The 13,345-nt window shown below is 46.6% G+C and overlaps 1 protein-coding gene across 2 annotated transcripts in view; it reads left to right on the top strand.

Moving 5' to 3' along the window:
* The window catches only part of GRIPAP1 (GRIP1 associated protein 1), a 1,613,923-nt gene that overhangs the window by 1,087,929 nt on the left and 512,649 nt on the right, over nt 1–13,345 (top strand). For both annotated transcript variants that reach the window (XM_069645489.1, XM_069645490.1), the window contains one exon: nt 9,062–9,184. In XM_069645489.1, coding sequence (XP_069501590.1) covers nt 9,062–9,184 — 123 coding nt within the window. The remainder of the gene's footprint in view (nt 1–9,061; nt 9,185–13,345) is intronic.

Raw genomic sequence — 13,345 nt, 5'->3', positions numbered from 1 at the left:
GTTTGAAATTATGGAAGAACAAACCGGGACAGATTACTATGCAGAGGATGAGGACCTGGAGGAGGGAGAAGATGAGCAGGAAATTTACAGAGTAGATTCCCCAGTACAAAGCGAAGCCCCAGTTACTGACTCTCCAGTTGATAACCAGCCCCTCCTCAACGAGGTTCTCGCTCGAGCAGCGGAACACTTCCACATCGACACCCACGGTGTACAGGAGGAAAGGGACTTCGCGGAGGAGTTTGTAGGAGAGAGAAGACCGGTCGCTCAGACCATCCCTATCCTCAAATCCATCCAACGAAGAATAGATCCTTCCCTGGTGAATCCTAACCTCACCAGAGCTGTCAACCCCAGAATTGAAAAGATTTTCCGGGCAGCCCAGTCTGACCCTCTGTATATAAGGGGACATCTTAAACCAGATTCCCTAGTGGTGACCAACACTAGAAAAAGGGCTGGCACGCCCTTATCTTCATCAGAAGCTCCTCCTGATAAGGAGAGCAAAAAACTTTACGGGTTTGGCAGAAAGGTAGCCTCAACGTCCGCCTACCAAGCAAGGATTGCGAATTCCACCACCCTGTTGGCTAGTTACAATTGCCATCAATGGGAAGAAGTCGCGGCGCTCATTGCCTCTGCTCCAGAACCGTTAAAGGGCCAGCTGGCTCGGATCTCAGCAGAGGGGAGAGCCGTGTCTGGTTGCATTTTAAAAGCAACTTTCGACGCCGCTGACAACGCAGGGAGATTGATAGCAGAAGGTACTGTTATCAAGAGACATGCGTGGTTACGGCAGTCAGGATTCAAGACAGAAACCCAGGCTTCTTTAATAGACAAGCCAGTGGAACCCGACCTATTGTTTGGGAAAGCGGTCGAAGACGCACTTAAAAATGCCAAAGATGAATATGAGACTCTCAAGTCCCTTGGCCAGCTTACCAACAAACTCCCTAACCAGAGGGGGAACAATAATTTTCGTCGCCCACGCGGCCAAAATTCACAAAGAGGCAACTATGCCCAGGGACAAGGTACACAATGGAATAACAACCAGCAGTCTACCCAGAGTTACGGCAGGGGTAACAAGAGAGGTCGTGGAAGAGGCAGAGGCAGCCCCAACAAGGGAGGTGGCACGCCTCCACCAAAACAGTGACGCTCAGTTCAGGGTCCCTTGCCACGCAACCCCAGTAGGGGGACGCATTTCCACCTTCACCCAGGCTTGGGAAGGGATCACCTCAGACAGATGGGTGCTGTCAACAGTATCCGCAGGATATTGTATAGAACTACTGCAGCGTCCCCGGAATCATCCTCCACGACAAAGAGTGCACTCCCTAGAGCATCAAAAGATCCTTCTCGAGGAGATCGCCATTCTGCTAGAAAAGGACGCGATAGAACTCGTCCCAGGACACCAGGTAAACAAGGGTATCTATTCAACTTACTTCCTTGTGCCAAAGAAAGATTTGACAATGCGCCCAGTATTGGACTTACGGCCTGCCAACAAGTATGTCAAGCCCCAAAAATTCCGTATGACCACGCTACAAGAGGTAATCCCCCTCCTAAAAAAGGGGGATTACATGGCAACCTTGGATATGAAAGATGCTTATTTTCATATTTCCATGCTCCCAGCGCACAGAAAGTACTTGCGCTTCAAGGTGGACAGTCGCCACTACCAATTCAAGGTACTGCCCTTCGGGATAGCTTCAGCACCAAGGGTATTCACCAAGGTACTGGCGGTGGCGGCTGCACACCTACGCAGGGAAGCAATCCCGGTGTACCCTTATCTGGACGACTGGCTCATAACGGGGGAAACCCCAGGAATTTGCAGGTCAAACATTCAAAGGACTATCGACCTCCTCCACGAATTAGGCTTCTCCATCAACGAGAAAAAGTCAAGTCTGGTGCCAAGCACCTCAAAACAGTTTCTAGGAGCTATCCTAGATACTCAGAAAGGATTGACCTTCCCTTCGGAAGAGAGAATTCGGAATATACTTCTGCAAATTCCGCATTATCAGTCAGGTCAACAGATAACAGTACGCAAAGCTATGCGGTTACTGGGCATGATGGCGTCATGCATTTACCTGGTCCCCCACGCGCGTCTGCGCATGCGTCCCATGCAGGAATGGTTGGCGAAACAGTGGTCTCAGGCAAGTGGTCATTGGGACGATCTAGTGGTCGTTTCGCCAACACTCGTACAGAGCCTACACTGGTGGACAAGAGAGAATCTCGCAAGGGGGAAACCCTTTTACGATCCCGAAGTACAAGCCGTGCTGACTACAGATGCATGCCTGACTGGGTGGGGAGCTCACCATCTCCACCACACAGCTCAGGGTCTCTGGTCTCACTCAGTAGCCAAGAACCACATCAATATGCTAGAGCTTCTGGCAGTATTCCGAGCGCTAAGGGCGTTCGAGCCCCATCTACTGAACTTGTCGGTGCAGATCAGGACGGACAGCACGACAGCCATGTTCTATCTGAACAAGCAAGGGGGGACTCGTTCGCCAAATCTGTCCAAGCTTGCCCAGAAAATATGGATATGGGCACTCAGACGGAACATCTTCCTGTCATCGCAACATGTTCCAGGGGAGCTCAATTCCCTAGCGGATGCTCTAAGCAGAGACTCCCTCCCAGAAGAACACGAATGGGTCCTTCACAGAGACGTAGTAGAAGATCTCTTCTCTCAGTGGGGTTTCCCCACTATAGACCTATTCGCCACAAGCGAAAACAAACAATGCCCAGGATTTGCATCCAGGTTCCCCCAGCTGGACTCCCAAGGGAATGCCCTGTGGATGAACTGGTCAGGGATGTTTGCGTACGCTTTTCCACCAACTCCTCTCATCAGGAAGGTGGTATACAAGATGAACAAGGAATCGATGACGCTCATCCTAGTTGCTCCCATGTGGGCGAGACAACCATGGTTTCCACACCTACGCAGGATGGCGGTGTGCGAACCCATCAGACTCCCAGCCTGGTACAACCTACTGTCCCAGCAACAGGGTCAAACAGTGCATCAGGAACCCAACTCTATGAACCTAGCAGCATGGCTCCTGAAGTCATAGAGTTTGGACATCTCAAATTACCACAGAGGTGTATGGACATTCTAAAGGAGTCCAGGAAACCAAATACAAGGCACTGTTACTTTGATAAGTGGAAAAGATTAGTTATCTGGTGCCAGAATAAACAAATCAACCCGGTTGATTGCACTCCTTCCAACGTTGTGACATACATGCTCCACCTGCTGGATGCAGGGTTGGTTTTTAACTCGCTGAAAGTGCACCTGGCAGCCCTCTCGGCTTACACCACATCCCATAACAAGGTCTCGTGGTGGAAAGTACCAGTGGTTAAAGCCTTCATGGAAGGAGTAAAGAGACTTCACCCTCCTATTTCGAACCCACCGCCAGGATGGGACCTCAACGTGGTGCTAGCTAAGCTCATGGGACCCCCATTCGAACCCATGCATAAAAGTAGTCTCAAACACCTGACTTATAAAACGGCCTTCTTAGTAGCCATTACCTCCATAAGAAGGGTCAGTGAAATTCAGGCTCTGTCAGTGCAGGATCCTTTCTTTACTATCCACAAGGACAAACTGGTTTTACGCACACACCCTAGGTTCTCACCTAAATTCATATCCAAGTTCCATGTAAACCAGTCCATCGAGCTTCCGACTTTCTTCCAGAACCCGCAAAGCTCGGCTGAGGTGAAACTACACACCCTAGATGTGCGTAGGGCGGCCCTATACTATGTAAATAAAACCAGACCGCTAAGGAAAACAGATCAACTGTTTGTCTCCGTAGCTACAGGCAGAGAGGGGGATCGCGTCTCTAAGGGCGCTATCTCGAAGTGGATTATCAACTGTATACAGCTGTGTTACTCTCTTTCTAAAAAGACTCTGCCTTTTACGCCAAGGGCCCACTCTACTAGAGGCATTGGGGCCACTCTGGCTTTCATTGCAAATGTTCCCCTCGACACCATTTGCAAAGCGGCTACTTGGAGCTCTATTCACACTTTTACTCAGCATTACTGCATTGACACTCATTCCAAGACAGATACACAAGTGGGACAAGCGGTTCTAAGACACCTGTTTGCTCATGACCCTTCTCACATCCCACCTCCTTCTTCTGGTACTGCTCGCTAATCTATGCACAGCATGTGATCTAAGCAGATTCCACAAGCCTCAGAAGGGATACATTACTCACCGTAATCGTATTTCTGATGCTTGTATCTGCTTAGATTCACATGCGACCCACCCTTCCTCCCCTCCGAGAGAAGGCGCATGATTGCTTGTAGTCTTACCTTTCTGTCTATCTGCTTGGATTATCTGTACTCACGCTACTCCTCATGCTTCCTCATGTCAGAAAAAAAAATACAATCTGAGGATCCTACACGCGTGAGGGATCTTGGGTACAGTGGACGTCACACTAGGGATAGTATTACTGGCACGCCTGTGTCGACGCCCATTTTCGACTTTCGAAAAACAAACTGTAATACTCCGCAGCTTCCACTAGATGTCGGCCTATGCACAGCATGTGAATCTAAGCAGATACAAGCATCAGAAATACGATTACGGTGAGTAATGTATCCCATATATATATATATATATATATATAAAGGGGGAGACCCCCCACAGCCCCCTCCACCTTAGCCCTATACATATCTATTAACATTACTCCCCCCCCTCCCCCACACATATATATGCGAACAAATAGGGGTCGGACTTTTGGGCTTCAGATTTTTTGCCCTCAGTAATTTGATGTAGAACTATGTATGGCATTTGCTGGAGCCAAGCAAGGATTGGCTGTCCCCAAGCAAACAATTTCACAATTGCTAATGCTTTGCATTGCAGAATGCTCCAAGCCATTGGGGAAGGGCATGCCTTCAAGTCCAGGGCACACTCTACTAGGGGTGTGCAGACATTTCGGTACTACAAACAGGCTTCTGGCCCTGGACATTGGGCAGGTGGTGATCTTGGCATCACTTCACACCTTCTTAAAGCATTATTGTCTGGTCTCTGACTGCACAGAACGCCAGTTTTGGTAGTGCAATGCTTACAAATTGTATGATTTAATTGTACTCTTCTTCACCCTCATCTCGCATGGTCCAGGTTCTCTCAGCTGCTGAGCGCAGGGAAAACGGGGGAACTGAGGTCACTAAGAGTGCTATGCCCTATCTATATGCTGGACACTGTCAATACCAGGGCCAAGTGCTTTACTGTCGAGGAGGGTTAGTGTTGAGGCACTCCTCTCACCCCCCTTCCTAAGGGTGAACATATTTTCCATTGCCAGCTGACCTATAAGATAGAGAGTGTGTGGGAGTACAATCCATAAATCAGAAAGAACATTACATGGGGTAATTAGTTTGTTCTTCTCAAACCAATATTGCCTCCTTGGTGATCCATGCATGGAATGTGACTTTTAAGCAGATATATGCTGCAAAAGGTGAATATTACTTAACTGTAATTTGTACTGCTCGTTTCTTTTTTAGATTCACATGTGCCCTACCTAACCTCCCCTGCGTGCTGGTGACAAAGAAGTTATAATATTTCCTTACACAGTAGACGTACATATTTATTATAAGTTTGAGGAAGCATGAAAAGATAATACAGAGTTTGCTTCTACTCGATTAGAGCATTGCGAAAGATTCATCAATGGCAGAGCCATCTGATTGTTGATACACTCTCAAAAATACTGTTACACGTAGGTAACATTCATCATATAAACTTAGCTGTCATGTACTGTGAGGGGTCAGAAATGTGAGGCGGACAACTTTTGGATGATTTTTCTAAATATGCCATTTTATTAAATCATAGGTTTCAACACATGCCTCACTATGCCTACTCTGACGATTATTCCCCTGCCTATCAAAAACTAAAGGAAACATTCTAACAAAGGATATCTGGTTCTCTCACTTAAACATAAAATACACAAGACAATAAATGGCAATTCACAACAAATATTATCACCAGTATTTCTCATATGTTCACAGTCTATCATAACCTGGGTGAGCTCCCCATCCCTAGGTTTAAAGTTAGGTTCCAGTCCAATGTTCAACATAATGAAGCAAGGAAATCCGGGTTCATAATAAAGTTTCAATCCAGTTCTTGGCTCCTTCACTGTGTCACAGGAAAGTTAAATGTTCAACCAACAGAAAGGATTCTGTCCTTCTTTAAGTAATAACTTCCACTTCATCAAATAGCATCAATGATGTTCTGGGCCACAACGCTTTACCTTAGAAACTTAGAAATGTCAAAGAGGAAATACAATTCCTTGGCAGATTGACAATAATCACAATGCTTGACAAGGCAAAAGAACACAGGTTCTTGGCAGCACTCTTACAATCTCTTGTCATAACGTTATGTAGCACAGTTTATAACTTTGTCAGGATGACTTCACAGCACCACTGCTTCTACCTGGGTAATTCTCATGTCAGTTCAGAGTTCTGCTTTGATTTACCAAGTGGGTCTACTCTTCTGCCCCACGGTGTTCCATATTCAACTGGGCTTTTAAGTTTCAAATCTACTGACAACCAAAGTTTTTAACCATTGCTTCAATAGTTTACAACTTTGTGACTTGTAGTACATATCCAGAAAATACAACATTCACATTAGTGCTCCTGAGCACCTTCATGCTGGCAAGGCACACTTCCTCTGAACATTCACCTTTCAGAGGGGCAGCCTCTTTGCCACTCTTCCTTTCCCATCACCATATACTACAACTTCAGTAGTTTGGTGCCTTCAGACAACTTTTCAATATAAAGACAAGATCCACTTTAGTGCCCCTCAGCACTTCCAAGTAAGTAAGGCACTCTTCATCTAAATGTTCATCTTTCAGAGGGGCCGTGGCTTTGCCACTCTTCTCTTTTTGCCGTATCAACAACCAACATGCCCATAAGGATATATTTGCACCTTTTCCTTATGTCTTTGGCAATGTGATTTAAACCAACCGTTAGGGAACAATTTCCATCAACAAGCTTCACTTTCTTATCATTCACCTCTTTGTTCTCTGACAACCAAAGTAGCTTGACTGCATACTGTGTTGTTAATCTCTTTTGGGGTTAGCCACTCTCTGACCACCTCTTGGCTCTGGCAATGCTTGCACCACTCTTTGGGTTTGAGAAATGTTCGCCTCACTCTTGGCTTGGGTAATACTTGTGTTATTCTTGGGTTGGGCAATGCTTGTGTTATTTTTGGCTTAGACAATACTTGTTCTCTGAACTTAAAATTAATTATATTGGGCCTCATTACGACCCTGGTCGTACGGAGTGAACGGCGCCGTAAAAGGTGCCGGCGCCGTTCACTCCGTACCGCCGCATTACGAGTTCCCCCTCGCGGGATACGGTAAGCACGCCTGGGAAAGCCCAGGCGTGCTTACCGGGTCCCGCGAGGGGAAGAGGGAGCAAACAACGGCCATCTCGTAATGGCCCGTTGTTTGCTCCCTCTCCCTTTCCCAATCAGCCTTATGGGGGCTGAAATGGGAATAGGGAAGGACTGTGTCTGGGTCCTTGAAGGGAGGAATTACCGGGCCTTCCGAACTCGGAATGGCCCAGTAAGTCCGCATTCCGAGGACCCGGACCCCGACGCGATTTCGGTGACAGCCATGCCACCAATAGCGGCATGGTTACCGCCGCCGAAATCGCGTCATGGTTGCCGCCGAACTCGTAATGAGGGCCATTCAGTCAATTAACTTGAGTGCCACATGGTTTCTACTGCTTCACAATTGATTCTCAGGTTGGTCTTTACCTTGAAATCACCTCTGCTTAGATTGGCAACATTGTTCTCTGCTTCTGCTACTACTCTGACAACTCTGACTAGTGCTCCATCTGCTTCTCTAGGCTTGGACCCGAAGGGGGCCTTTTATGCCTCTCTGCTTCCCTCAGGTGTGGGTCATTAGGCTTAACAGGCTGACTACTCTTGCTTGCAGCATTGCTCTTCAGCCCTCTTCCTCATCCCAGTACTTAGGGGATTATGGGACGTGTAGTCCCAACTACAAGAATTAGGCTTTCTGGACAGCTTTTTAATTTTAAAGGCATATTTATTTCTTTTATATACCTTTAAAAAACATCACAGGACTTTAATTGAAAAGGACAAGGCAGCTTACTCAAGCTATTAGATATGTTTCCTGTCATAGTAACTTTTGGAGAAAGGGGGATTTCTAACCTTGGAAGGCTCAAATGATGTTTCCTTCCTTGGGGCGTTTAAAATTGTCACACCCGATTTACCCACATCAAAAGGCCTAATGTGGGTTTAGCCATATCATAGTGAAAATAAGGCATCAAATGTCTTGGCACCTTTTAAAAGGTTCTTCCCTTCCAAGGATAAATACTCTGCATCATCCCACAGGATCTCCTCACCACCCTGGGCCCGGTCGCCTCCCAGTTGATCCCCCCGCAGTACACCAACCCCAAGGTCAGGATCAGGAAGTGTCTGCCTTTCCCTGGCCACCTGGGAGGAGACTTTAGGCAGGGGTTTAGTGAGGGATCCGTAGGAATGATCGCAGTACCCATCCTCACTTCCTTCTTTTCTGTGTGCCACAAACAAAACCCTGAGAACTTGTGACATTTATTTTTAACCTTTTTTTATTGTCCCTATTCATTAATTCTACTCCATTGCTACTTTGGTTCTTTGGTTACAAGCAATCTTTTTTTTTTTTTTTAAATCATAACCATTTTACTGTTCTTTTGGCCTCTGGTAATGTACATTTGTGAGAAACTTAAGTAAGGGGCATTACTATGTATGTGTGTATATCATACACACATACATATATTATTTGTACATAACAGTAGATATTGGACCCATTGTAAAAGGGAAGAAGGACGGCTTCAACCACCCTGTGCTTGTAGCCTTTTCAAAAATGAGGAATCTGTGGTAGAAAGATCCTATATTTCACGAAGGAAAATCCTGTAGGTAAGAAGGATTTTTTCTAACTAAGAACAGTGCGAGAATTGGTACAATAAGTAATTTCTATCTAATGTTAGGGTGCAGTCAGAGACCTTTCATCTATCGATTGTCTCAACAAGAAATCTGTGTTTTATGATCAGAGGCGTTGCTAACTATATATATATATTTTTTCTTATATTTCACTTGCAGTCCAATACCGGTAGCCCGCAGGCACAGCCACAGCGCCCTGCTGATCTGTCCGATGATGAAATCTCAGAACTGTTTGAGAGGTTGGCTGAGATCCAGCAGGAGAAGTGGATGCTGGAAGAGAAGGTATACTGGGGTTTAATGGGAAAGGTTCTTCTATTGGGGAGTTTGGCATGGACATACAATATCTAACAGGTAGATGCCAAACCCTGGGAGCATTGGAGTGGACTGCCAGTCTTTAGAGACAGGCCATTCCTTTTGGACGCTGGAGGGGAGGGCCAGGTTCTGCCACCAATGTGCTAGGGGTGGATGGTCATCTGTAATCTGATGGTTGGGGCTCTGCCATTGCAGAGCTTTGGTGTAGAATACCATCCGAAGGGAAGAGGATCTGGCAGAATATTAGGGATTTATATTTGCCATTTTATGGGGGAACCCTAGCCAACAGGGTTCTGGAGTAGACTGGGCCCATATCATGGGGATAAGTTGTGGTCAGGGTGATCTGCAATCAACTGTATTATCAAGGATCTACTGGGAGTAGCTCTTTAATCAAGCCACGAGGAGCCACTTGGCCATATGGGTCAGATGGGTGGAGCTTTGCCCTCAGTCTGCAAGGACTGGACTGCTTCATCCTGGGGTTTAGAAGTGAGGAGCTCTGATATTAGTGTCCAGATGTGATCTTGGTCTTTCTTGTGGAAGTCCTTTAATCCTGCAGACATTACCCCGCCAAGCCCTTCTTGTGACTGGTTTCTAACCGATTCCCTCCACCCATGGATTGCGCATGTATGTTTCCTCATCTATGATAATGCTATCCACAGCACAGCTGATCTTCGGAAACCTTTCTGCCATCAGGGGGTGCAGTGCGGCTCCGAGTTGGCTCCGCCTGACGCTTCTACGCAGTATATATTGAGGTGCTGTGACCTCACTTCCTTTTTTCAGTTTACTTTGTACGCTTCAGGAACAAGGTACCTAATTTCTACAAGGAAATGCTCAGCCCCACTAAGGCATTGGGTTTCAAACCTTCTGTGAATTGCAGCTGGCAGTTTTGGATCCCCATTGTATATGTGAATGCTGCTTTTGGGAGAAGGACAAAGTCAATGATTGTGGTTCGTGCCAATCCATGCACCCCATGGCCCCTGCAGGAAAGGGTGGCTAAGCTCTTAACCTGTCTCCACAAGGAATCGGGTGAGGCCGCCTGGTCTCGAATGAGGTTGCGCGCCATTTAATGCCTCTCGAAGGACGGGTCCCTGGCGAGAAAAGACGAGAAGGAGCACCAAAAGAGGTCTCACTCCTGCTGGTACCTCATGGCATCACTCTTCTTTGTCCTCTAAGAAGAGGAGAAATCTATCCAGAGACTCCCCGGGAAGCGGCAACGCAGGTACCGTTTCGCACCCAAACCTCCACCCTGGAGAAATGGGAGAACTTCCATTTTGAAGATGCTTAAAGTCTTTCCCAACGCCCCGTCGCAAACAGTGCCACTGACTCCAACTGGTGCCCACTGCATTGCCCCAAACCGGCAGGCTACCTGCAGTTGAATATTCACACACACCTACATGTTCTGGCCCAGTCCCCAAGGGCGACAATGTCTCCCGGCGCCAACAGGCTACACCTTCGGGTTTCAAAACCTTGATGCCCGTTCTGCCCTCATCTTCGATGTCATCAGCGCTGAGCAGCGTCGAGGGCTCCGGAACCCACTGGAGAATGCCCATCTTTAGATGAGGTCATTTATATCTAAAATGTGCCAAATGTATGACGTGCAGGGTGAACAAATTCCCTTTGGTTTAGAACCATTGGGCTCCAGAGAGGAGAAGAACTTCCCAGAGGAATTTTATATGGAAGGTGAACACATCCAAGACCTTGCCATAGATCTTCAGGAGGCAAATGGTGTTGTCACCTCTCCTAAGCTGGTAATCCTACCAGCCCCCACGCCAGGTAAGTCTTGGCACATTTCCAAAAGTTGATGGCCAAGGTTGCTGATACTCTGGGATTATCGGCCCGTCCACACCGAAGGTCCAGTTTCGAATTAACAAACAACGTGGACAAAGGGCACAAGAAAGAGGCTTAGCTACCATTCAACATAGTGGTGGTAGCTCCAGTGCTAGAGGTGTGGTAAAAGCCTGCATCTTCACCCACAGTTGACAAGGACAGTTGACAGGGAGTTTGCAAAGAAGTATTGTCCAGCTTCCTCTGCCCAGATCTTTTTTTCCACTCCTGGTTCCCCAGAGGGCTTGATTATACTGGCCACCATTGCTAATTTAGAGATATCAACCTTTCCTTCCTTCCCTCCTGACTGGGGAGAGTAAGAGGATGGATGCCTGGGCAAAGAAGGTGTTTGCCTCTTGCAAACTGGCCCTCCAGGCAAAAAACGACTCCTGTGCCCAGGCGAAGTTCGCCTTTGACCTCTGGTCCACAGTGGCCAACATAGTGGACTACACCCCTGAAAGGGACATGCAAGAAGGATTTTTGGCCATGGTTCAGGACGGCAGGGAAGCTTCCTGCCAGTTCCTGCAGTCAAGGCTTGACACAGCTGACTTTGTTGGATTCTCCATGGCCATGGTTCTTCACAATCCCACAGTTATTCCGTTTTTACCAGAACTATGTAATCAGGTACCCTCATGCCAATTTGTGATGCCAGCATGGGACTTATTTCATGTTAATGTATCTTATGGGTGCTCCGTTGGAGCCCATGCATTATTCTATTAGAGGGCTCACCCTTAAGGTGATCTTCCTGGTGGCTTTCACTTATGCTAGACTGGTGAGTGTGCTCCAGGTGTTCTCTGTTAAACCTCCCTATTTGGTTTTCTCCAAAGAGAAGGTGATGTTCAGAGTGAGGTCTTCCTTCCTCTCAAGGGTGGTCTCAGAATTTCATCGGTCTCAAAAGATATATCTTCCCGGTGCCAGGCACGTGGAATTATCATAGATGAGAAATCATAAATGAGAGATCTGTGGGAGGAACATCCATCAGAAAGAATATTGCCGAGGTAAGTAATGTGTTCTTCTCTGCTAACACTAGTCTCTGCTGCTGTATTTGTTTTTCCTGCTAACATGAACTATTCTCGTAAACAATGTCTCTGACATCACTGGTTTTCTCTGCTGACATACCATCCTCCGCTGGCTCCCCTGTGCTGCTGACACTTGCCCCCTCTGCTGGTGTTAGGGCGCTTGGTGATGCTAGATCCCTTTGCTAATATTAGTCTCTTCTGATGACAGAGAGCCCCTTCTGGCACAGGTAACACTGATTCCATCTACTGATACTGGCTTCTATTGCTTGATCTGTTAGCTTCTTTCTTGTTTTGTCTGATTCTTATTGTTCTGCTGACTCTGCACCCTTCTAACCCTCCACTTATTTTCTGACACTCGTGCTCTCTGCCGACACTGCTCCCTTCCTCTCTGCTGAAACCTTCTCTTTCCCCCTCAACTTGCTACAGCCCCTTCTGCTAACACCACCCCTCTTCTGTCTCCATTGCTAAAATGGATTCCTGAGTTAACACTCTACCTACTGACCTTTTCTGCAACTACTTTCCCCTTCTGCTGGCATTGGTCCCCTATGATGACACTTTCTCCCTTATGTTGACATGGGTCTCCTCTGCTGAACCTCTTTGACATTGGTGACACTGATTATCTCTAAAGACCCTGGCATTCTCTGCTGGCTCTGCTACCGAACAGCTGTGCCTGACACAAGTTGGCTGACCTTGCCACCTTTTACTGATATCTCCCGCTGCTGACCCTACCTTCCACCTATCAATGGTGTCTCCTTCTGCCCGTTTGCTCTTGCTACCATCATTGTCCATCATTACAAGCACTGTGACATCTCTGCCAAAAGAAACCTCCTCTGTTGTTGTCGCCAGCCACAGCCAACACCGCTAATACCAACCTCCTTATTACAGGCAGTATTCCTTTCTAACAGCAGAATTGGTCTCCAAACATATGAAGAATCCCATCCCTGTTCTGTGAAAACAGGCAATGTTTAAAAGCAATAGGTTTTTATAGAAGTAACTTCTTGTTCTCTCACAGAATTTTTATAACCACATATTAATTTCACAACTTATAATTATCCATTTTCGTGAAGATCATCTTCTTTTAATTTCAATGCTTCCAAGGTTAAACAGAACCCAACGCGTTTCTTAAAAAAGTTAAAAAAGTAAAAAAAAATATATATGCTTTTGTAAAGGAGGGAATATATATAGACAAAATTTGTTTCCAAAACAGACGATCAAGTCCTCATCCGCTCCATGCTCATAATTATTAAACAATAGATAATAAGTGTGCATTCCTATTCACCAAATGTTT

The sequence above is a fragment of the Ambystoma mexicanum genome, chromosome 2p, assembly GCF_040938575.1.
Source record: "Ambystoma mexicanum isolate Mex_15411 chromosome 2p, UKY_AmexF1_1, whole genome shotgun sequence".
NCBI classification, from domain to species: domain Eukaryota; kingdom Metazoa; phylum Chordata; class Amphibia; order Caudata; family Ambystomatidae; genus Ambystoma; species Ambystoma mexicanum.
This window is presented reverse-complemented; position numbering and strand designations above follow the sequence as displayed.